Source organism: Dromiciops gliroides, chromosome 1 (genome assembly GCF_019393635.1).
Source record: "Dromiciops gliroides isolate mDroGli1 chromosome 1, mDroGli1.pri, whole genome shotgun sequence".
In the NCBI taxonomy this organism is placed as follows: domain Eukaryota; kingdom Metazoa; phylum Chordata; class Mammalia; order Microbiotheria; family Microbiotheriidae; genus Dromiciops; species Dromiciops gliroides.
The window spans coordinates 668,297,371-668,322,621 of record NC_057861.1 but is presented as its reverse complement, the minus strand read 5'-3'; the positions used below and the strand labels follow the sequence as shown (position 1 = coordinate 668,322,621).

The 25,251-nt window shown below is 42.3% G+C and overlaps 2 protein-coding genes across 3 annotated transcripts; both read right to left on the bottom strand.

Moving 5' to 3' along the window:
- Window positions 1-396: 396 nt before the first annotated feature.
- Window positions 397-5,915, bottom strand: LOC122753405 (non-structural maintenance of chromosomes element 3 homolog). The gene is given in 3 exon segments (XM_044000784.1): window positions 397-628; window positions 630-1,340; window positions 5,905-5,915. Coding segments are annotated over 3 exon segments (954 nt in total).
- Window positions 5,916-14,855: 8,940 nt separating this feature from the next.
- On the bottom strand, window positions 14,856-22,617 carry LOC122734792 (neutrophilic granule protein-like). 2 transcript variants are annotated; one of them, XM_043975885.1, is made up of 4 exons: window positions 22,398-22,616; window positions 17,474-17,575; window positions 16,061-16,153; window positions 14,856-15,095 (listed from the first exon to the last, which is right to left on the bottom strand). In XM_043975885.1, the coding sequence occupies exons 1-4, from the start codon at window positions 22,572-22,574 to the stop codon at window positions 14,970-14,972; spliced, it is 498 nt and encodes a 165-aa protein (XP_043831820.1). In that variant the 5' UTR covers window positions 22,575-22,616; the 3' UTR covers window positions 14,856-14,969. The 2 variants fall into 2 exon arrangements, with proteins under 2 accessions (XP_043831820.1, XP_043831821.1); XM_043975886.1 differs by lacking the exon at window positions 16,061-16,153 and having other exon boundaries at window positions 22,398-22,617.
- Between the last annotated feature and the right edge of the window lie 2,634 nt (window positions 22,618-25,251).

Genomic DNA, 25,251 nt, shown 5'->3' with positions numbered 1-25,251 from the left:
CTAATCATGTACTTCATGAAAATGATTTTTTTAAGCACATGACATTTATTAACTGAAAAGTAAACACGGGCTTGGCATAGACTGAGATGGTTTTGTAATCCTGTCCTTGGATGGGTTCAAGGCTAGGCCTAAGGGAGGACGCGTCCTTGAGGCAATGAGTTTGTGTTACAAAGTCTTTAGCCAACCTGGGAAGAGGAAGTAGTGGTTCAATTCAGGCAGGTTTTTCCACAAAGTCCATGCATCAGGTTCAGAGAAGAGAGAAAATGTTGAATTGTGTGAGACCTTGGAGGGTAAAAGGGTCTCGGCCTGTGGTTCAAATAAAAACTTGGGGGATTTCTGCTTTCTTGATACCAGTCTGTAAAACGCTCCCTCGTACCTGAAAGTGGCCTGGGTGGCTCAATGGCCGGCTGAAGTAGAGGCAGATGCCATTTCATCTTGGAGAGCTTCGTTGTACTGGGACACCCAGCTGGAAGGCTCTCGATTCTGAATCTTGGCCACAAAGCGAAGGACTTCCATCTTGCTGGTCTCATGGGCGGCTCTGGGTCCCCAGAGGAATTCATACTCTGCAGGATCGGTATGGGGGACTCGAACGTACTCCAAATATTTCTGGCAAACAAACTCGTCCTTCGTCGCCGAAGGTCTTGTACCTCTTTTCCGGATCCACACGGAGCTTCTTGAGCACCTCCCAGACCAGGGCCTCCTTGGCCGAGTTGCCCTTCAAGAAGATGAGGCTCAGGATCACCATGAGGAGGCCCATCTTGGCCACGCCTTCGTCGGCCTTCATGCCGTCGTAGTCCAAGCTCTCCAGCTTGTTGATGAGGATGTAGGTGTGGTACTTAGGGTCTATCTCCTGGAGCCGCAGGCGGAAGACCTCCTCCAGGGTCTGGCCCGCACACTCGATGATCTCCGAGGCCATGTCCTTGTAGTCTTGCAGGATGGTCTTCACCATGTCCATCCGGCGAATGGGCACTTTCTTCTGGTCCTTCACCAGCAGGAACTGCACCAGCTCGTTCACCTTCTGCTGGACCTGGGCCTCGGTGCGCTTGGCGGGCTTCTTCTGGGCCTGGGAGGACGACCCTGAGGACGAGGACGACGCCGAGGAGGTGGAGGGCATGGGCGGGGTGGCGGTGGGCCCTGGCTCCTTCGACCCCGCCTCCTCCATGACGTTATCCTCTACCTGCGCGGGGCCCGCCTGGGCCATGGCCCGGGCCAGGGCCTGGACGTGGGCCTGGCTGAACCCCAGGCCGCCGCCGCTGGTGCTGGGGCCAAGGTTGTCGCTCGCATCGAGGCCACCGCGGCTGCTGGGGCCCGGGAAGCTGGGGCCGCCGTTGCCGCCGCTGCTGCCCGGGGAAGGCTTCCGCCTTTCTTCTTCTTTTTTTTTTTTTTAGTGAGGCAATTGGGTTTAAGTGACTTGCCCAGGGTCACACAGCTATTAAGTGTTAAGTGTCTGAGTCCGAATTTGAACTCAGGTACTCCTGATTCCAGGGCCGGTGCTCTATCCACTGCGCCACCTAGCTGCCCCCCGCCTTTCTTTCTCTGCGACACGTCGATCCCCTCTCGGAAAGAAAACCCCGAGGCCTGAAGAAGCCTCTTTTGATACCGGTGCAGCCGGACCGCTAGGGGCCGCCGGCTCCCTCAGGCCAACACAGCTCTGCCCTTCTCAGGCAGCCTCTGACTGGCCTTGAAAATGATTTTTAACACAAGTGTAAGATATTATATATATATATATATATATATATATATATATATATATATATATATATATATATATATCCTTATTTGATTTCATTTTATTAGATTCCGTCCAACGTTCTAGCCCGTTGAGATAGTTTTGAATCCTGCCATTCAATAAGTGCAAAGTTGGATAAGCATGCTATTTATTTCTTTATCCAAGTTACTGATAAAAATAGTAAATAACAGCACCAAGAACAGATCCCTGGGACACTTCATCAGAAAGCTCTATTGCTGTTGACATCAACTTCTCTTTAGACACAGTCATTTAACCAGTTTCAAATCCATCTGACCCACATCTCTCCATCTTATACACAAGGAAAGCAGGAGAGACCCTGTGGAGAGCTTTGCTAAAATCTAGGTAAATTGTGCCTATAATGTTTCCCTAATCTATCAATATAGTTACCCTGTCCAAAAAGGAAATGGGATTTTTTCTGCTGTGACCTGTTCTTGAACAGAAATCATAGAATCTAAAGTTGGTTGGGAGGGATATTTGGACTAAATGTCCTCTGAAATCCTTTCCTTCTCTAAGATTCTATGGTTCTAGTTATTGAATAAAAACTCTATGCCTAGTATGTTGATATCTTTCACAGAGAAGGGAAAAAAGGCAGTCTCTATCCATAGGAGCCATGCAAATCCTCTCCATCCTTCAAGGCCTATCATAAGACCCAAGTGTTCAATGAACCCTCCAGGGTTTTTCCAGTCTTGGTCTTCAATCAGAAGACCCAGATTCAAAACCTGGCCCTTCAACTTACTATATGTGACCTCAGCCAAATTATCTGTCCTCTTTGGGCTTCATTTTCCTCATCTGCAAACTAGGGATAACAATACACTATTTCACAGAGCTGTTGTGAAGCTCAAATGAAATAATATATGTACAGAATTTTATAAATGATAAAGTGCCTTTAAACAGTAATAGTTCATGTTTCCATAGCACTTAACAGTTTACAAGGAACTTTCCTCATAATAATCCTGTGAGGCAAATCATTATAAATTAGGAAACTGAAGCTCGAAGAGGTTAAATGACTTACCCATAATCATGTAGGAAGTAAGTATCAGAGCAGAAGCTTGACTGTGAATTTAGTGCTCTTTGTACCAAGCTAGGCTGTCCCTTCTAAACATGAGGTGCCTTTGTGACTATTCTTTACTTTCTCTACCACTCATCCTGACCCTCAATCATGCACTGTCTTGGTTCAAGTGAGTGGAGCTCATTTTTAATTAAGCAGGGCAGGATCATCTCTTTGTCTAGTCTCCCCTTCCCATCCCCATCTGCCTCTAGGAATCTGGCTGTGTACTTACAGAACCGAGGGGCATGACATACAGGTGGCGATAGAGAGCTTCTCCAGGTTCTAAGTCTTTGCTATAGTCTTTCTTTCTTTTTTTTTTTTTGCTGGGCAATGGGGGTTAAGTGACTTGCCCAGGGTCACACAGCTAGCAAGTCAAGTGTCTGAGGCCGGACCTGAACTCAGGTACCCCTGAATCCAGGGCTGGTGCTTTATCCACTGCGCCACCTAGCCGCCCCTGCTGTAGTCTTTCAGTCAGAGCCATGCCTCCTCATAGCTCAGTGCCTTGAGGGGAGCAGACCAATCTTCAGCAGTATGACTCAGGAGCTCACCATCTTCCCTACACCCTGAAGGAGGGCAAGTACTTTCCTGGTGTAGGACAGAACCCCATTTATGCTTTGCCCTGACACTTGCCTTGTTCAAGATGGGGTGGGGTAATAAGGTAGAAGGGCAGGAAGACCAGTAGTGAGAGACCAGCTGGGATGGGGCTTCCCCCAGCATTCACAAAAGCTCGCATTGGTCAATGCCTTGATGAATAGTGGACCAAGCATTGCCTCCAGAGGAAGCTGAATTTGCATAATAAGTTGGTGTGAGGGGGGAAAAGGTAGGGAAAGGGGAGAAGACATGGGGAGGGTGGGGCTGGAAGGAGAAGAGGAAAAGGAAGAATAAGTAGGAAAGATTTCTGGATGGGAAAGCAAGGTACCTTCCCATAGTTCCCAGCTCTGCCACTTACTATGTGACCTTGGGCAGCTAGGTGGTGCAATGCTATCTACTGCATCTGGAGTCAGGAAGATGTGAGTTCAAATTTGCACCACCACCCCTTAGACACTGACTAGGGGGTGACCCTGGATGAGTCATTTAATCTCTATCTGCCTCACCTTCCTCAAATGGAAAATGGAGATGATAATAGCACCTACCTTTCAGGGTTCATGTGAGGATCAAATGAAATCAGATTTTTAAAGCAATTCACACAGTGACCGGAGCATAGTGGGCCCTATATAAATGCTAGTTATCATAATTATAATTATTTCATCTTTTTCAGCCTGTTTCTTCATCTGTCAAACAGGAACAATAATGTATGCACTACTCTTTTTGTTCAACACAATTTAACAAATATTTAATTATCATGGGCACTGGTGCCAGGTGCTAGGGATACCTAAGCCAAAACAAAACAGCCGCTGATATTCTGTTGAGAAGATACAATATGTTCCCCTGTAAGTAAAGACAAAACAATGCAAGGTGATTTCAGGGGATGCACACTAACATTTAATGGACCAGGAAAGCTTTCTCTCTCTTAGAAAAGGTAGCACCTGAGCTGTGCTTTGCAGGAAGCTAGCTAGGGATTTGATCAAATGGGAAGATATACTGTGAGCAGTTCAGAAAAATTGAAGGTGTTATGTAAAATGGAGATTGTGATGGTGATTATAGTCCCTGATCATCTCCTAAACAGGGCTGGGGAAGAAGAAATTGAGGCAGTTTCCATTGGCCAGAATTTTCACAATTTGGGGGTTTTTTAATTATAAAAGTATTTTATTATTTTCCGGCCACATGTAGAGATAGTTCTCAACATTTGTTTCCAAAAGATTTCTAGTTTCAAATTTTTCTCCCTCCTTCCTCCCCCTCCCCCCTCCCCAAGACAGCAAGTAATCTGATATAGGTTATATATGTACAATCACATTAAACATATTTCTGCATTAATCATGTTATAAGAGGAGAATCAGAGAAAAAAGGAAAAACCTCAAAAAAGAAAAACAACAGCACCAAAACCAAAAGAAATAGTATGGTTCAATCTGCATCCATATTCCACAGTTCTTTTTTTTCTGGATTTGGAGAGCCTTTTCCATCATGAGTTCCCTGGAACTATCTTGTACGGTTGTATTGCTGAGAAGAATCAAGTCTATCACAGTTGATCAACACATAATGTTGACGATACTGTATACAGTGTTCTCTTGGTCCTGCTTATCTCATTCATCATCAGTTCATGCAAATCCTTCCAGGTTTCTCTGAAATCTGCCTGCTCATCATTTCTTACAGCACAATAGAATTCCATTACATTCGTATACCACAACTTGTTTAGCCATTCCCCAATTGATGGGCAGCCCCTCAATTGCCAATTCCTTGCCAAGGTTTTGGGTTTTAAAAAATCTTATGTTTGATATCTTTTGTTTTTATGTCACCATTATCTCCAAATTTAGCCCTTACCTCCCCAATAAACTATCCCTTGTAACAAAAATTTTAAAATAAAGAAAAAGCAGTTCAGCAAAACCAACCAAGTACCCCAGAGTTGCCCATCACTGCAAAGAGATAAGGGAGGTCCATTTTCTTACCTCTTCTCTGGGGCCAGGTAAGGTCATTACAATTTCACAGCATTCATTTCTTGTTGCTGTTGTTCTTGTTTGCATTGTTGTAGTCATGGGGGTATCCTTCGACTGATTTTGCTTGCTTTGCTCCATATCAAGTCCTATGCCTTTCCATTCTTCTCTAATTCTTCATATTCAATCAATCCACAAGCATTTATTAAGTGCTTACTATATTCATGGGCACAAAGATAAGGGTTTTCCCTTTTGAGTCTCAGCCAGTCAATCATCTTAAAGCCAGTTCCAGTCTCTGAATGCCTAGGCATAGTTCTCTGTGCCTTCTTAGAAAGGCACCAGTGGCTACAGTCATGGGTAAGTGTCCCTCAGATATCTCCATACACAGACCCACATCCATTAATCTGAAATCAAAGATTCTTCTAATCCATTTCTCCCTGTATATACAGATATGGAAACTGGGGTTCAGAGGGATTAAGTGATAACCCAGGTCATATAACTAATGAGCTACAGAGTCAGGACTCCAACCCAGCCTGGGCTCTCTGACTCCTCTTTCAGGGCTCTTTAGACTATCCTACCTGTCTCCCATGATTAGCATGGACTTGTAGGGAGGAAATGGAGGATTTTTCCTTTGATACTTCAATTTATCACAAGTTTTTTTTTAAATCTCTCATTGAAGACTTCAATCTTCTATATTCCATTTCAGCTGTGAGGATATGCCTCATAGTCACCAACTCGGGCTTAAGATCAACGTTTTTTTTCCATTGTACACAGTAACAACAACATTATGTGATGATCAACTGTGAAGGACTTGGCTCTTCTCAGCAATGCGATGATCCAGGGTGATTCTAAAAGACTTAGTATGGAAAATGCTCTCCACATCCAGAAAAAGAACTATGGAGTCTTAATGCAGATCGAAGTATACCATTTTCACTTTATCTGTTGTTGTTTTTCTTTCTTGTAGTTATTCTCTTTAGTTCTGATTCTTCTTTTACAACATAACTAATATGGAAATATGTATAACATGATTGTGTAGATATGACCTATATCTGTTTGCTTTACATCTAGAGGAGGGGGGAAGGAAGGGAGGGAGAAAAAATTGGAACCCCAAATCTTACAAAAATGAATGTTGAAAACAATCTTTACATATAATTGAAAAATAAAATAAAATACTACCAAAAAAGAAAAAAAGATCAATGTTTTTCTCCATTAATCTTTTGAAGTATTTTTGTTCTCTAAATGATCATCTTTTGCCTTTAAACTGAATGCTTAGGTTTGCTGGGAAGCTGATGCTGGGGTCAGAAGCCCATTCTTTCTTCTTCTTCTTCATCTTCATCATCATCTTCATCATCATTGTCGTCATCATCTTTTCCTCCTCTTCATCCCCTCCTTCTCCTTCTTCTCTTTTTCCTCCTCTCATATTTATTTAGCACTAGAGTTTATAATATATTACAATATAATTGTCATTTTAAAATTAATTTGTCCTTCCCACACACCCCCATTAGCCAAATTTCAAAAACAAAATCAAGCTCTCAATACATAGATGCACACTCCAGTGAAACAAATTCCCACATTGGCCAATTCCAAAAATGTATATTTCTTTAAAATTGATCGCCTGAGGAAAAGAAACAATGATTTATTAAGCACCTACTATGTGCCAGGTACTATTTTAAGCTCTTTATAAGTATTTCATTTTAGCTTCACAACAATCCTGTGAGATGACATGATCAGACTGATTTTTTTATCCTTTTAAAATTGATGCAATTTACACTTAGGGGCAACTAGGTAGTACAGCGGATAGAGTACTGGCCCTGGAGTTAGAAGGCCAGATTTCGTCTTCTTGCCTCTAGGCACAGCAGTATGGTGAGTGGCTTGTGAGTGCCTTCTTTTAGATTCATGCTTTATCACTATGTTGATGAGAGTTTTAAAGCCTTCCCAAGGTTGTTTTTCTCTATTATCACTGTATAAATCGTTCTAGTTCTGCTCACTTCACTCAACATCATTTCATAGAAGTCCTCCAAGTTTTCTCTGAAATGCTGCATTTCATTATTTCATAACACAATGATATTCCATCACATTCACATGCCCCAATTTATTTATCTATTTCCCAAAAGGAGAACATCCCCTTGGTTTCCTTTTTTTTTTTTTTTTTTGGCTGAAACAAAAAAGAGCTGCTATTAATTTTATGAAAAAATAGACCTGTTCCCTCTTGATTTCTTTGGGTACCAGCCTAGTAGTGCTATAGCTGGTTCAAAGCACATGCATTGTTTAGTAACTTTTTTTTTTTTAGTGAGGCAATTGAGGTTAAGTGACTTGCCCAGGGTCACACAGCTAGTAAGTGTTAAGTGTCTGAGGCCGGATTTGAACTCAGGTCCTCCTGACTCCAGGGCCGGTGCTCTATCCACTGAGCCACCTAGCTGCCCCTGTTTAGTAACTTTTTAGCCATGGTTTCAAATTGTTTTTGAGAATGGAGGAACCAATTCATGGCTCCATCAACAGTGTACTAGGGAAGAAAAAAGGAAGGACAGAAGGAAGGAAGGAAAGGAGAGGATTAGAGAGGAGAAAGAAGAAAGGAAGCATCTATAAAAAACTTACTAGGTGCCAGGCTGAGGATATAAGCACAAGCAAAAAGAAAGATAGTCCCTGCACTCAAGGACCTTACATTGTAATGGGGGAAGACAACCCACAAAAGGCAGTTGAAAAGGGAAGTAGGAAAATGAAGATCCATCTAGATATGCGTGTATATAACATATATGTTATAATAACGATTCCAATTACTATGGGACTTAAAGGTTCCCAGGGTGCTTTCTTTATAATGACTCCATGACATGGGTAGTACAAGTAATATTGAACCCATTTTAGAGATGAGGAAACTGAGGCTCAGTGAAGCCACTTTCTCAAGTGTCCACAGATAGTGTCAGGATCTCTGAGCCACAGCAGGAAAAAGAGTGGGGCCACTGGTCTTCCACCAGAGGCCTCTATCAGATTTATCACACCTAGGTTCCATGAAGCTCTCTTCCTTTCTTTCTCACTGATGTATAGGACAACTGGGTCTTTCCTGTTCTACACACCAAGGCATCACAAAGTTATCAGTTATTGAAGGTCACTGAGTTGTCTTTGTATAGATGTGGCAAGTTCATGCTCAGGGGCATCTGGTTGTTTTCCCAATGTTGATATCATAGGCACTTATAGTGGCTGGCCAAATAGATCAAGTACAAACATGAGGTATGGAAGTTTCTAGAAAAACATAGGAAGAGAAAGCATGTCCATAGCTTGGGTAAACTACAACAGATGAGCATTATGGGTCTCAGAGAGTCCCATAAACTCTAGGGTATTTTTGGATTATCACAGGTAGGAAGTTGAACCAGATGACATCATCTCACTCTGAATATGCTTTCCAGCTCTAAAATTTTATGATTCCCCAAAACACAACAACTTGAGAACTAAATCAGTTTCCACACAATACATTTTTGTGTTCACAAGCTAACAAGGGGAGTCATCTATAAAGGGTGCTAAAAATTAGTATTGGAAATAATTCCATTTTTACATCCTTGAGAGACCAGGATGTGATGCGATGCTGGAGGGAAGTAGAAAAGAGGTCATTGGGGGCAGCTGGGTGGTGCAGTGGACAAAGCACTGGCCCTGGATTCAGGAAGACCTGAGTTGAAATCTGGCCTCAGACACTTGATGCTTACTAGCTGTGTGACCCATGGCAAGTCACTTAACCCTCATGACCCTGAAAAAAAAAAGAGGTCATTGCTTTGATCTGAATTCTATATCTTTTGGTTTGTTTTCCTTTATGTTCTTGCGGTCATAGTGTTCTGTTCTCTTGCTTCTGTTCTGAATCAATTCAAACAAACCCTCAAAGTCTCTGAACACCTCATATTTTCTATTTCTCATGGTGAAAAATTTGCTCAGCTATTGCCCATTTAAGAAGCCCTACTTTGTTTTTGAATTTTTATGTTACCACAAAAAATGTTGCTACGAATATTCTAGTATATATAGGACTTTTCCAATTGTCTCTGACCTTCTTTGGACATATGTCCAGGGATAATATCAATGGATTAAAGGGTATGGTCAATTTAGTCACTTTTGTAGTATGACTCAGCATTGTTTTCCAGAATGTTTGGATCAGTTCATCACTTTACCAACAGTGTATTAGATTTCCTGCCTTCTCACATCCCCTTGAACATTGAGTATTCTTCTTGATACCATTAATTCTGTCCTTTGCCTCACATCTTGTAAGTCCCCTTCTTCCTGCCTAAATCTCCAGAGGTATGAGTGAGAAGGAACTGGTTTTATGGGGCCTCCAAGGACAGGTCAGTTGGGGACCATGTCTTTGCAGAAATGGCATCAGCAGACTGAATCGATGACACTCACTATCCACAACCAAGCCAAGAAGCATAATCTGTCAAGGCTAGCAAAGGAAAAAGACAATTGACAGGAACCGAGGCATCGGAAAAACATGGCAGACAATGAGGTGATGGATACCTTCCTCAAAATTATGATCCCTCGGCATAAGAAGCAGGTTCCCACTAAGATCAAGAAGGAATAGACCTGGAAGATGCTGAAAAAGACTGTGGTATACTGGAAAGATTGTTTAACTTGGAGTCAGTGGACCTGAGTTTGGACCCCACTTACCTGGGTGACCTTTGGATGAATCTTTTCCCCTCTCTGAGACTCAGTTTCATGATCTATAAGATGAAGGGATTGAACTGGAAGAACACAAGGCCTTTGTCAAACTTTTGAATGGCTAGTGAGGTTGGGTTTCTAGCACCTGATCCTGCCCCTGCCCCCTACTCCTCCATACCTCTCTGTCTGCCTGGCCTGAGTCTGAAGTACCCTCCACAGCCTTGCTAGGGCAGCAGAGGCCTATGATGACTAGAAGTGCTTTCATGCTCATGCCTGGTAAAATGTAACTATATAAGTTTACCTCCCCATTCTTCTTTTTTTTTTTTTTGCAGGGCAATGAGGGTTAAGTGATTTGCCCAGGGACACACAGCTAATAAGTGTCAAGTGTCTGAGGCCAGATTTGAACTCAGGTCCTCCTAAATCCAGGGCCAGTGCTTTACCCACTGTACCACCTAGCTGCCCCTCCTCCTCATTCTTTTCTGAATTTTCTGGACAGAGAATAAGAGAGGCCAGCTGGGCTGGGATTGATCCTAGGCTGTGCTTGGTCCCCAGGACATTTTATAGGGCCTTCAAAAACAGGCCGGAAGAGGACCAGCAGGCAAGGTCCTTGGGAAACAGTGGAAGAACTCAGGATCCACAAACAAGCCAAGAAGCAACATCTGCTAAGGTTTGCAAAAGAAGAAGAGAACTAGAAGGAAATGAGGCAGTAGGAAAAACAAAGGCCCTGCGAGGCTGGTTGTCATCCATCCTTTCTCTCGCCCCCAACCAACTTTCCTGGCCTGTGAGATCATCCCTTATTCTCCCCCTCTCTCCAGTATGGTGCATTGGTCACTGTAACAGCTCAGGAGTCAGAAGACCTTGGTTCAAAGCTCCCAGACACACATTTGGTTTGGAGCTTTATCATCCAGCCTCTGACTATAAAAGAGTAACCAAATGTTTAAGCTCTAACTCTGACCCTGGCTGAACCACAGGATCTCAGAGATCACCCTGCCCAACCTGTCCCATCCCTTAACAGGAATCACCACTCGGTGTCCTTGAGAAATGTTCGTTTGACCTCTGCTTGAAGACCTCCAGGAAGGAGCAACCCACTGGCTTCAGAGGAAGGCACTAGTTCCATTTTTCTGGCCAGCCCTAAGGTCTGGGAAGTTCTTCCTTTTTTCTTGCAGGAATCTGCCTCTCTGAGACTTCCCTCCTTTCCCTCTCTGCACCCGGTTCTGCTCACTGGGACCAAGCTGAACAAGTCTGACCTAAATATTTCTCACCACAGTATGAAGCCATTTCATCTGAAGGAGAAATGGGGACTGTGTCCCAGCATGTGTTTTCTCTGCCTGCCCCACGGTCCTGAAATAGTCTCCCTCCTTTCCTCCACCTACCAACATCTCTGACTTCTTCCAAGTCACAACTAAAATCCCATCTTTTACTGGGACCCTTTGCTATCCCCAATTACTTCCAGTGCTTCCACTGTTAATGATTTCTGATTTATCCTGTATATAGCTTGCTCTGTATGTATTTGTTTGCATGCTGTCTCCCCTATTAGATTGTAAGCTCCAAGAAGACAGGAACTGTCTGTAGGCTCTTTTTGTATCCCCACTGATTAGCACCATGCATGGCACATAGCAGGTGCCAAATGCTAATTGATTGATTGATTGATTGACATCCCTATTCTATCATGCCCAGGGAAAAAACTTTAAAGGGACTGTCCTTGTCAGTCCTTCTTTGAGGTGCCACTGGGTCTGGCTCTTCATTTGTCCCCTGGGGAGTCATTTGGACTCTTGGATGGCAGAGCCCAGACATGATAGGAAGCACCTTGGCCTGTGAGAGTGAGAATCAGAGAAAGCATCGGGCAGGGACACACACACACACACACACACACACACACACACACACACAGCACTGCTCTTCCTCTAGCCATCCCCAGTCACTAAGGTTTAGATAGGCCTGTTGCTTCTCTAGCAATATATGCCCCAAGGTTCATGTTCTCCCCTACTTCCCTCAAATAGATGCAGCCTGGCTCAGGCTCCTCAGGGCCTGTTGAGTATCAGAACATAATCTACTCTACTCATGTTGAGTGGGTGCCAGTGACCTAACATTTAACATATATACATGTTGAGATGAGCAGAACCAGCAGAGCATTGTACACAATATCAACAACATTATGTGTTGATCAACTGTGATAGACTTGATTCTTCTCAGCAATGAAATGGTCCAAGATAGTTCCAAAGGACTCATGATGGAAATGTTCTCCAAATCCAGAAAAAAAAAAAGAACTGTGGAATCTAGATGCAGATCGAACCATACTATTTCTATTGTTTTTTGTTGTTGTTTTTATTTTTTGAGGCTTTTCCTTTTTTGCTCTGATTCTTCCCTCATTACATGGCTAATGCAGAAATATGTTTAATGTGATTGTACATATATAACCTATATCAGATTACTTGCTGTCTTGGGGAGGGGAATGGGAGGGGAGGGAGGGAGAAAAATTTGAAACTAGAAATCTTAAAACAAATGTTGAAAACTATCTCTAAATGTAACTGGAAAATAATAAGATATTTATATGGAAAAACCCCCCAAAACATATATACATGTTGTTTGAAGTTTCTGTCAATTTTGCCTCAAACCAGAGGACTGTCTCCAGTGATGGGGATTTCTAGCAATAAGGACAGGTCACAGGGAGATGTTTTGGTACTAGAGGACTTGCAGTGCTCCCCCACTCATAGCCCACTGTGTAGGCAGCCATCCATTCTGCCTGTGGGCAGGTCCAGCCATGTGGGTCTTAATGCTCTCTGGATGCCCCTAGCATTTATTTAGTTTCGGTGTCCTCCCCTCTCCCAGCACGGTTTGAACTTAGCCTTGGAAACTCTACAATCCTTGTACAGGATGGGCCAAAAGTCATGAAGAGGTTTCAATATTTAATGACTCCTTTTTGTTGTTTTTAGTTTGTACTACCGTAGAATCCACTACAGTACATATAGAAAATGAATTTATGTGTGAAAAATCAAATCTCGTATACGGCAAAAAAAAAAGAAAAAATAATTTTCAAAAACTTATTAAAATCTTCATTTTTGGCCTATCCTGTACAAGAGATCTTATTCTCTCTGCATCTTTATACTTGTCATTCCCCCTGAAAAACTGAATCCACAACACCTACCATGTTCTGTGGTGCAGAGTGAAGGGAGCAGAACAAGAATACAATTCATACAATTAAAAACATAATTGTAAAGGTACAAAACTTTGAATGCACCAATACAATGGAGAACTGCCCACTATTTCAAAATTGAACTCATTATCTTTACCCCTAAGCCCTCCCCTTGTCTTAACTCTCTTATCAGTGAGCAGGGCAACACCATTCTCACTTCTCCCAGACTCTCAACCCAAGGGGGATCCTTGACTCCTTCCTATCTGCCTGTCTCACTTTCTATCTCACTGTCTCCCCAGATCTGATCTGTTGCCATGGCCTGTCGATTTCACCTCTGTAATATCCCTCACATAAGTCTCCTTCTCTCCTCTACCCCTCCTCTCTCCTCTGATACTACCACCACTCTTATCACCTCACACCTGGACTATTGCACTAGCTGCTGGGGGACCTGCCTCCCTCAGGTCTCTCCCCTCTGCAATCCATTGTCCACTCAGCTGCCAAATTGATTTTCCAGAAGTGTATAATAGTACACACACACCCTGCCCCCCACCTCACCACTTAATAAGCCCCACTGGCTCCCTATCACCTCCAGGATCAAATACAGAATGCTCTGGCATTCAAGGCTCTTTCTTCATCATCTAGCTCCTCCCTCTCACCTTTCCAGTCTTCTTACATCTTTCTGCTCTCCATGGACTCTGTAATCCAGTAACACTGGCTTCTCTGGTGCTCCTCACACAAGACACTCTGTCTCCTAACTCTTGGCATCTTCACTGTCTGTCCTCCATGACTGGAATTTTCTCCCTCCTCATCTCTGTCTCCCAATTTCTCTGGCTTCCTTCAGATCCCATCTAAAACCTCAACTTCGATAAGAAGACTGTCTTGATCTCTCTTAATGCTAGGGCTGCCTTCTGTTGATTATTTCTCATTTATCTTGCATAAGTCTTAACTATAAATAATTGCTTGTAGTTAGGTGGAACAGGGAATAGAATGTGGGACCTGGAGTCAGGAAGATCTGGGCTCAGACATTTCTAGCAGTAAGACCCAGGCAAGTCACATAACCTCTTTCTGCCTCAGGTTCTTCATCTTGTCAAATGGAGTAAACTAGCATTTACCTCCCAGGGTTGTTGTGGATAGAATGAAATATTTTTAAAGCATTCTATCATAAAGCATTGTGTATATGTTAGTGATGATTATTGTTGATATTATATCTTTTCTATTATGTTATTATTTAATGGTCCTTATATAATATGCAATGACTATTGTTATTACATAAATTGTTATTACATGTATTGTTCTGTATTCTGATTACATAGTAATATATCATTATATAGTATGTATTCTCTCCTTGAAATCAGGGACCTTTGTATTCCCAGCACTTGGCGTAGTACCTAGCACATAGTAGGTATTTAACAAATGCTTGTTGAATTGACCACAATTCCAGATGACCAGTGATGAAGTATGTTACCTACTTCCTGACAGAGAGATGATAGATTCAAAATGGAGAGTGGAACACATTTTTTAACATGGTGTGTGTGGGAATTCATCTTATTTGACTATATTCATATATGTTACAAAGGGATTTCTTTTTTTTCTCTAATGAAGGTGGGGAGAGGTAGAAAGGAGAGAAAAACAATTGCCTGTTAATTGAAATATTAAATTAAATTATATTTTTTAAAAAGGAATTAGTTTCAGATCTGTGCTAGGATTAGAGAAAATGTGACTGAACACAGAAACTCTCAAGTGAAAATTGACAACCCTGAAGAATTTTGATTGCAACTTTCATTTATTTCAAACCAAAACAGAGGAGAGAGGTAAACGTATGACTTTTATATTGACCAAAGCTTCTCCATTTCACTGGCTTTGTTCTAGTCCTTTTTCTCAGAAGTTACGCAGGATGTTGGTTATTATATCAAATTTGGTCTGGTCATACATCTGTCTAATCCTGGGTGGAAGGGATTTGGTGTCAATGTCATCACTAAGTGAAGATGCCTTAAAATCAACCGTCTGAAGAGAAAAAATATAAATGAATAATGTGAGTCTTTGGGAACCAAGATGGGGTGTAAAGCTTTCCACAATAATACTCACATACCTGCAAGAATCAAATGCAAGAAGGTCTATCAAAGTGTTTTGTAAACTCCAAAGTACTATCTAAATATACAGTCATAATATGGAGGACCCATACATTGAATTTTACTCCTGCATTTTTAGTCAGTAGCCCAATGACCCACATTCACTGGCCAATGTGAGACTAGAATATATTTTCTGATTCCCAAACCTGAGTTCTCTTTATTAGATTATATAGAAATAGATTCCAGCTCACAGTCACAAAGTGTTAGAAGACAGGTAACCTGGGAGGTTATCTAGTGCACCACTTCCCCCTTTTGGGACTGATAGATAACTGAGACCCAAAGAGATTATCCAACGTCACCCAATCTGTAAGTGGTGGAGACAAGACTCCAATATGACTCCAGCAGACAGTCAAAAGGGGAGAGACAGGATAGCAGCTAAAGATAGACTTCCTAGGACCCTTACCACAATGGGGGAAAAGCTTGGCTGATCAAGTTTGGCAATTCACAATGAGCACAAACTTAATGAGTTTCACATAGTCTATTTTCCTTGAAGAATCAAACCCAATGAGCCCTTTGGTCAGAATATTTGAAAATCTTTTCTATGTTGAAGAGCTCATCCAGAGTTTTCCTTTTTAGTAAACTTGGATTTCTTTTTTCAGTTTCTTAGGTTTATGTTGGGCAGGGTCTCCTGTCTCCCAAGATGTTGGTTTTTCCAATGAGGTTTTATGCTGAGACTTTAGGAGGTTTAAGTTGAAATCTGAGGGGTTCCTACAGTCAGACTCATGGCTTGGACACGTTTGGCAAGAAAGCAGAAAAGGGCCTTGAAGACCTTCAATTCTAGGTTGCATTGCTCCAACAAGTCTGCCTTCTCACCTGTCAGGTGACCTTGGTAAGGCTTACCTGATTATTGTTATTGGCAACATCCTCACATTCAACTGAAGCCAGGCCAAAACGAGATAGCCTGGTGAACTTTGCTGTACATTCCTTCTCCAACTGATCAGGAGAGAGAGAGAGAGAGAGAGAGAGAGAGAGAGAGAGAGAGAGAGAGAACACATGTTTGAGGGTTTGGAAAATACATCACCTCTCATCCTCTCAAGGAAGGTCAGTCTGTTGTCTTGTTTTGCCTCCCATCCCTTGCTATAGAGTCAAGGTAGAAATTCAGTCTACATATTGGACCAGTACAAAAATGAGAGAACACCAGAAGTGACAGAAATCTAGGAGACCCTCTAATTCATGTTCTTCATTATGAAGAAGTTAAGAGATATTCAACCACTTCCTCAAGGTCACATAGAGCTTTGGTGTCAGAATTGAGACTAGAAGCTAGGCAGGTCTCCTGCCTCCCTGTTTTTACATTGCACCACAGTCAGAGGTGTACTGGAGATAGCTCAAGCTGCTCTTAAGAGAGCTGATTGTTAAATTTTCAGAGAGAATTTACACTTCAGAAATGGGCAAAGTCTACAAATAAGGGCTGGTTTTTAATTTAGCTTATTGTCTAGACTTAAGAAACTGATGGAGAAAATGTTAATAATGCAGATTAAATGTAGGGGTGAACATTTTGGGGAAGGGGAGAGCCAGTTGTTAAACATTTACCAGCATAATAGTACTACACATCAAATTTATATATATGACCTTAAGTCAATGGATCCCCCTATTTGTGTCTGTTACCTCATGTAGAAAATGAAAAGTTTTCACCAGGGGATCTCAAAGCGACTTCTCATCTATATAATGCTGGTATTCTATATCAGTCAATCATTTTATTGTCTTCACCACCTATTACGAAGACCAAAGCAAATAATGGAAGGCCAAATCCTTCTGGGAAAACTGTATGTCATTAAAAGACTGAACTCAAAATAAATCTCATAATTAAAACTGATGGCAGAGGACAGATGATATACCATAAGTCTCCCTAGAGATGAGGAACAGAGGACCACAGATGTCACATGTAGCATGGACTGACACATACTAGCACTTGGTTTTGTTACTGTTTTTGTTTTGTTGTGAATAAGGGTTCTATTGAAAAAAATAAAATAAAGGTTCTATTGACAGTGGTATATGTCAAGAAACCATGGTGTAAGAGACAAAAAAAAGTCAGTAAAACATTTTTTAAAGAAAAAGAGAAGTTCTATGTTGTTCAAATGCCGGGGGTGGTGGTTATTATTGCAGGAAAGGGACATGGTGACCCAAGCATGGGGAGGGCTACATCTTAGGGCTTCCATAATGAGGTGAGACAGGGTGAGTTTCTGCACTGAGAAGTCAACCTGGAGCTTCACAGAGTGTCCCAAGGGGCTACCTCCAAAGCCAAATGCTACTCACTCCATTTTCTCTGAAGGCACAGGTTTCTGGGTTCTGTCTCTCTGATGAAGGACACTCAGTTTCCTTTATTCTGAATGCCAATGGCAACACAAGTGGTGAGTTCTAAAAGATCAGGATAGAAAGGCAAGGTCAGCAAAGGGCCTCATACTCCAAGCTCCCATTTTCATGCTCCATCATGGCCTGAAGAGGGCCCTGCTCTCCTTAAAACTATACTATAGAGCACAGGTTCTTCCTGGAAAGATTTCAGACCCAGTGGGAGGGCTTGTGTCTGTGAAAAGATGACCAACCCAGCTGAATACAGGAAGCCTCATCACCAGAAAAGAAGGAAATTTTTCAGCCAGGGCAGTTCAAGAAACATGGAGAATTATAGTTAACAGCAGGAGGGGGACTGGAGGAAGGAGAAGAACTAGGAGTAGATACCCATACCAGTGATATCCCAAGTTCATAGGGCAACTAGGTGGCTCAGTGGATGGAAAGCCAGGCCTGGAGTCACCAAGACTCTTCTTCCCTCAGAGACTTACTAGCTGTATGACCCTGGGCAAGTCACTTAACCCTGTTTGCCTCAGTTTCCTCAGCTTTAAAATGAGCTAGAGAAGGAAATGGCAAACCACTCCAGTATCATTACCAAGAAAAGCCCCAATGGGGCCATGACTAACAACAACAGCAATAAAGACTTTAGTTCAAAATTCTGGGACCCCCCCCCCAACTGTGTGACCCCAGGCAAGGAACTTAACCTCTCTGTGCCTCATCTGTCAAATGGGAATAATAATAGCACCTACCTCACAGGGTTCTTGTGAGGATCAAAGGAGTTAGCATATATAAAGCTCTTTGCAAAAAAAGTTATAGTGATATATACATGCTAGCCATAATTATAATAGAGATAGGACTGGAAAGGATCTTAGAGACCATCAAAGTCCAACCCTCTCATTTTACAGGTGAGAAAACTGAGAACCAGAAGGGTGAAGGAACTTGCCCAGAGTCACACAGCTATTGTGAAGCAGGATTCCCACCCAGATCTTTCTGACTCCAAGTACAACATGTTATCACCTCACTGCTTCTCCTAAAGAGCACCATAGCTTTGTCTTTTGGTTCCAGGAATGTCCCTGCTACAACTCTCATGGCACTGGGAGGAGCTAGGAAAGGAAGCCATTGCCTAGTGATATTCTACAGGGCATTTAGGAAGCAGGCAGATGGTGGCAGGGTTAGAAAGTGGAATAGCTGAGACCTTGCCCAGTGTTGGTGGAGTTGGATGGGAGTTGGAGGCACGTGGTGGGTGGGGCTGGGTGAGCCTGGCTATGAGAAGATAAGAGGAAGAGAGGCCCAGAGAGACAGTGTGGTCAAGACATTTCCCTTCCCCTATTCATTAGTGCAGGATATGTGAGGGAAGTATCCACAGTTGTCTTCCCTAGTCTGGCTTCAAAGCTGCCTTCCACCATGAAGACCCACATACAACCAACATATACCAGCATGGGAGGAAGTGGCATTGATAGGGATGAAATCCATTTTAATGCATTATAACTTAAATGAATTTAAGTTCTCCCAAAAGAAAAGAAACTCCATGAGGGCAAGATTTCCCCCCCTTTTTGTCTTTGTATTCACAGAACATAATAACAGGCCCTTAATAGAACTGAACTGAATCCTGAGAGTTTGTGGATCTGAACTATACCAGCAGAACTAGCTTTTAGTTCCCTTGGATGCAGTCTAGGTAGCATAAGAACAGCAAAAGTGGGTGGACAGCTGCACCTCAGGCGACCTAATTCAGCAGAAGGGTTCATCATCGGAGCCATCACTACCTTATGGGATAACCTAGTGAGAAACTATGCTTTGGGCTACATGCTTTGGGCTGGGAGGTGAGGTAGGGATGGAGGGAAGTAGTGGCCCAAGGAGGAAGTCACTGGAGAAATGGACTCTGTTAGCTGGTGTAAAAAGAATCACAGAATACCAGACTTGGAAGAGTGTCCTCAGAGGTCATCTAACCCCACCCATGCCCCCACTACAGGGGGCCCAACAACTCATCATCCCGCCCACCTTGAAGGTCTCTGGAATCTACCACCTCCCAAGGCAGCTCCTCACACTTTGGGACAACCCTAGTTGTTAGGAAGATTTTTTTTCTAACACAAAGCTCAAGTCCACTTCTCCAAAATTTCCTACCACTACTCTTATTCTATCCATCGAGGCCATGCAAAACAAATGAAATCCAAGGTCAAATGCATGCTATATTGCTATATTCCAGACACAAGTCTCAGTCCACCAATCCTCAGTGATACCCGTGAGGCTCTACTTCCTCATATTAAAATCCCTAGTTCTTTTTTTTTAAATAACCCTCACTCTGCATATTGCTATATAAGCATTTTAAATAATAACTATTATACATGTAAAACCTTGGATGGTTATTTCCTTCTGTGCATTACAACCTCTAGTACTGTCCAAAAATTTGTATGAATCACTAAGGCACAGAGTGAAGGCTCCCCTCCCCACTTCATTAACCCCTCAGACATGTCTTATGTAATTTCTTTTGCCCTTCAAGACAGTTCCAGATGAAATTAAAATCAGCTAATCATACATACATACATATCTAAATATACACACATATACATACTGCTCATTGGGTTCAGAACATTATGTTGGGTACTGGTACAAAATTTTAAAAGATTCAACATGGAAATGACATAGTCCTTCGCCTCCTAGACCTTATGCTCTAAAAAGGGATGATACAACAGAGATAAGTCAATGATACAAGCTTACATAGTAAATCAATGAATGAAAAAGTATTTATTAAACTCTTATTCTATGCAAAGTGCTCAGGATACAAATAAAAAGGCAAGACAGTCCCTGCTCTCAAGGAACTCACATTCTCATAGGGAGGAACAATGAGACAATCCCTGCCCTCAAGAAGCTTATATTCTATCAAGAGAGTATCTGGGGGGGGGGGGGCAGCTAGGTGACGCAGTGGATAGAGCACCGGCCCTGGAGTCAGGAGTACCTGAGTTCAAATTCGACCTCAGACACTTGATACTTCCTAGCTGTGTGACCCTGGGTAAGTCACTTAACCCCCATTGCCCAGCAAAAAACAAACAAAAAAAGAGAGTATCTGGAAAAGAGACCCTTATAGCTTGGGTAGAGAAGGAAATAAATCCAGAATCTGATTGATAGATGAGAACATGGAATAAATCAAAATAGCACATATCCTCATAAGAGCAAAGAATAGGTTACGAATCTGTGATAGACTAGATTCTTCTCACCAATACAATGGTACAAGAAAGTCCCAAAGGACTCATAATGGAAAAGGCTCTCCAAATCCAGAAGAAAAAAAAGAACTGTGGAATAGGGATGCTGATTGAACCATACTATTTCTCTTGGTTTTGGTGCTGTTGTTTTTCTTTTTTGAGGTTTTTCCTTTTTGCTCTGATTCTTCTCTTATAACATGACTAATGCAGAAATATGTTTAATGTTGTTTTATATATATATATATATATATATATATATAATTATTTCAGATTACCTGCTGTCTAGGGGAGGGGGAAGGGAGGGGAGGGAGGGAGAAAAAATTGAAATTGGAAATCTTATAAAAACAAATGTTAAAACTATCTCTACATGTAACTGAAAAATAATAAAATACTTTTATTTTTTAAAAAGTCACTTAAAGGGGCAGCTAGGTGGCACAGTGGATAGAGCACTGGCCCTGGAGTCAGGAGGACCTGAGTTCAAATCCGGCCTCAGACACTTAACACTTACTAGATGCGTGACCCTGGGCAAGTCACTTAACCCCAATTGCCTCACACACACACAAAAAAAGTCACTTAAAAAAAAGAATAGGTTACAAAGGAATGAGGGAATAAGAGAGATGAAAGGATAGAAGCTTGTGATAAGAAAAGGGAATTTCACAGTTCAGGATCTAGTCATTTTGAGGGATGGTGAGACCTAAGCTGGGATCATTCCAGTGTGGGATGGAGGTAGGAGTTAAGAAAGGTGAAGGGCTCCTCCTGACTTGTCCCTGTTCTAGGTCCTGGAGATATGAATGAGATAATTTAGAGCTGAAGGGGGCTTTAGAAAGCATCCAGTCCCAAAGTTCTTTACCTCGGTCTCCAGATTCCCAAAGGGTCTGTAAACTTAGATAAAAAAAAAATCTTCATTTTATTTAACATCTAACTGAAATTTAGCGTTTCCTTCCATTATTAAAAAAACAAAACACAATTTTGAAAAGGGATCCACAGGCTTAAGCAGATTCGTCCATCACACACACACACACACACACACACACACACACACACACACACACACACAGAGGTGAAGAACAGCTGTTTTAACACAATTGTTCAAGGCCCCACAGCACATAAATAGGAGAGTTGAGAATCAGGTTCTTTGACCCTAAATCCAGGGCTCTTTCTGCACTATCTTTCTGCAGTCATGATAGGAGGAATTGGCCTTATTGGCCCCTGAACAAAACAACCCAACCCTAAGCTGTTCAGCAAGGACTTAGATACCTTTCTGTTGTTGTTCAGTCATTTCATTCATGTCCAACTCTTTGTGACCCATTTTGGGGTTTTCTTGGCAAAAATACTGGAATGGTTTGCCATTTCCTTCTCTAGCTCATTTTACAGATGAGGAAACTGAGGCAAACAGGATGAAGTGGCTTACCCAGGGTCAGACAGCTAGGCCAAATGTGAGCTCAGGAAGATGAATCTTCCTGACTCTGGGCCTGGTACTTTATCTCATGTGCCACCTCACTACCCCTTAGATATTGTAGATATGTATAGAAATTCACACAATTTCATTTCAGAGCCAGGTCAGGAACCCAGATCCAAGTTCAGTACTTTCCATTACTATCTACTGCCCAATAGTCTCATGTATTCTTGGGGTTTCCCACTGCCCACAACTCCAGCCACCTACACCCCCCGCCCCAGGAATCCCACTGTATACTCACTGGAGTGGAAAGACTGGACTCCAGAACACGATACCTTGCTCCTTCTCTTAAGTTCAGATTAAACTTCCTTGTAGCCAGGACTGCTGCATTCTTGAAGGTCAGCCTTCTTCTAGGGATAGCTCTTACTGCTATGGCCAGGCCCAGCAGCAGCAGCAGGACCCTCCAAGGATTCCCCATTCTTCTTCCTCTTAGGTCCAGGGCAGGTCCTCCACAGCATCTCAGACATCCCTATATATAGGTGTGCCCTAGCCCTTGTCTTACACAAGGAGAACCAATTTTTCCTGGCATCTTCCCCAAACTGGCAACTTCCCTTTTTCTTTGCAATACACTTCTATTGGCCAATGTTCCAAGTAAGTAGAATTGGTCAAGAGATGGCCCCAAAGGAAAATGATCTTGGGTAAGAAGCCTGTGTGTTGGGTACAGACAAGGGCCAGTGAGGTAAGAACTTTATGTGCTCAGCTCCCTTTACCACTTCAGCACCCCTCTGAATTGTAGACCCTCTCCCCCTTTAGCTAAGTTGCCCTGAAACTCTTGACGCCATTAATGATCTCCTTTGCTAGGATTAAAGGAATTGGATAAGGAAGGGACCAGAATTCCCAAATAGTAGAGCTGAGAAGGAACCTTTGAAATATTATTTGCTGCATTGAATTGTGGAATCCAGTACAAGTCTCTCACTTTATGACAATCAGGCTCAGAGTGGTAAGGTGACTAGCTCAAAGTCAAATAGCCACTGAGCAGGCAAAGCAGGGACAGCAAGAATAGTGCTCTTTCTGTCCAAGCAAGTTGCCATTCTCAGGCTCTTTTAGTCCTGAATCCTTTGACTGCAGAGAGATTTCCTACTAACCTAATTCCAAGGGATGGGTTGAGATGAAATCAACCAATCAAGGACCAATATAAAGTGCCTTCTGTGTGCTAGGCACTATGCTAGGTGCTGGAGAAATAAAGTGAAAAAGAAAACAGTGCCTGTCCTCTAGAGGCTTACAGCCTAGCCAGGGGACACAAGCCATGCTTTTGTAAGTATGTGCAAAATTGATACAGGATTATTTGGGGGGGGGGCCAAGATGGCAGAGAGAAGCCAGTAAGCTGCCTGAGCTCTCCCAAATTTCCCTTAAAAACAACATTAAATCAAGTAGATTCTGAAACTACAGAATCTACAAAAAGAGGATCGCAATCTCCCAAATGGAGATAATTTAAAAGACTTCAGGAAAGGTTAGTCCCACTTGGGCAGGGGAGGAGCACAGTGTACCTCAGTGCAGTGCAACATGGAGGGGGTCAGGCAATCAGGCAAGTCAGTGGGAAGCAACTGAGGCCCCTTGATCCTGGCTCAGCGAGCTAGTGGTTCAGGGGGCCAGTGGTGAGATCCACCAACACCAGCTGAGAGGGCAGGCTGCCACCTAGGGGGCCACCCACAGGATGGGCGCAACCAGGCCTGGCCTTTCCAGCACACTGCGAGGAAGCAAACCTGGGACGGTGAGAAATCTGCAAACCATAGAGGCCTCAGAGCAGAAAGCCAGCGACACAGCCCCTATCTCCCAGCACAAAAAGCTTGAAACAGTGACCCTGATGATCAAGGAGGGGACCTCAACTTTAAAAATATAATAATAATAAGCTGCAATATGAGCAAGAAACAAAAAAGAGCTCTCACCACTGAGAGCTTCTATATCCACAGGGAAGACAAACAAACTCAGATGAGGACAATACTCTCAAATTGCCTACATGTGAAGCCTCAAGAGGGAAGATGAATTGGTCTCAAGAAAAAAAAAGCCTTCTTGGAAGAGCTCAAAAAGAATTTTTAAAATCAATTTAGAGAAGTAGAAGAAAAATGGGGAGAGAAATGAAAGCAATGCAAGAAAATTATGAAAAAAAGAATCAGCAGTTTGGAAAAGGAAGAACAAAGATTGAAGAAAAAAATTACTTAAAAAATTCATTTGGCCAAATAGAAAAGGAGGTGACTGAAGAAAACAATGTCTTGAAAATTTGAATTGGACAGTTGGAAGCTAAGGACTCCATGAGACACCAGGAATCAGTCAAACAAAATCAAAAGAATGAAAAAATAGAAGAAAATGTGAAATACCTCATTGGAAAGACAACAGACCTGGAAAACAGATCCAGGAGAGACAATTCGAGAATTATAGGACTGCCTGAAAGCCATGATCAGAAAAAGAATCTAGACACCATATTCCAGGAAATCATCCAGGAGAACTGCCCTGGTATGATAGAATCAAAGGATAAAATCATCATTGAAAGAATCCACCGATCACCTCCTGAAAGAGACCCCAAAAGGAAAACTCCAAGGAATATTGTAGCCAAATTCCAGAATTACCAGGCGAAGGAGAAAATACTCCAAACAGTCAGAAAGAAGCAATTTAAATATCATGAAGCCACAGTCAGGATTGCTCAGGACCTGGCAGCTTCAACATTAAAGGATTGCAAGGCATGGAATATGATATTCCAGAAGGCAAAGGAGCTTGGATTCCATCCAAGAATCTATTAACCAGCAAAACTGAGCATTCTCTTTCAGGGGGAAAGATGGACATTCAATGAAATAGGGGACTTTCAAGGTTTTCTGATGAAAAGACCAGAACTAAATAGAAAATTTGATCTTAACATTCAAGACTCAAAAGAAGTTTAAAAAGGTAAACAAGGAGGGAAAAGTTTTATTCAATAAGGTTAAACTGTTTACATTCCTACACAGGAAAATAATACCTATAACTCTTGAGAACTGTATATATGTGTGTGTGTGTGTGTGTGTGTGTGTGTGTGTGTGTATTTGGGCAGACAGAAGGGTTATACACAGAGGATATAAATATAAATTGTTTTTGATATGATGATATAAAGAAAATTAAGGGGTTAA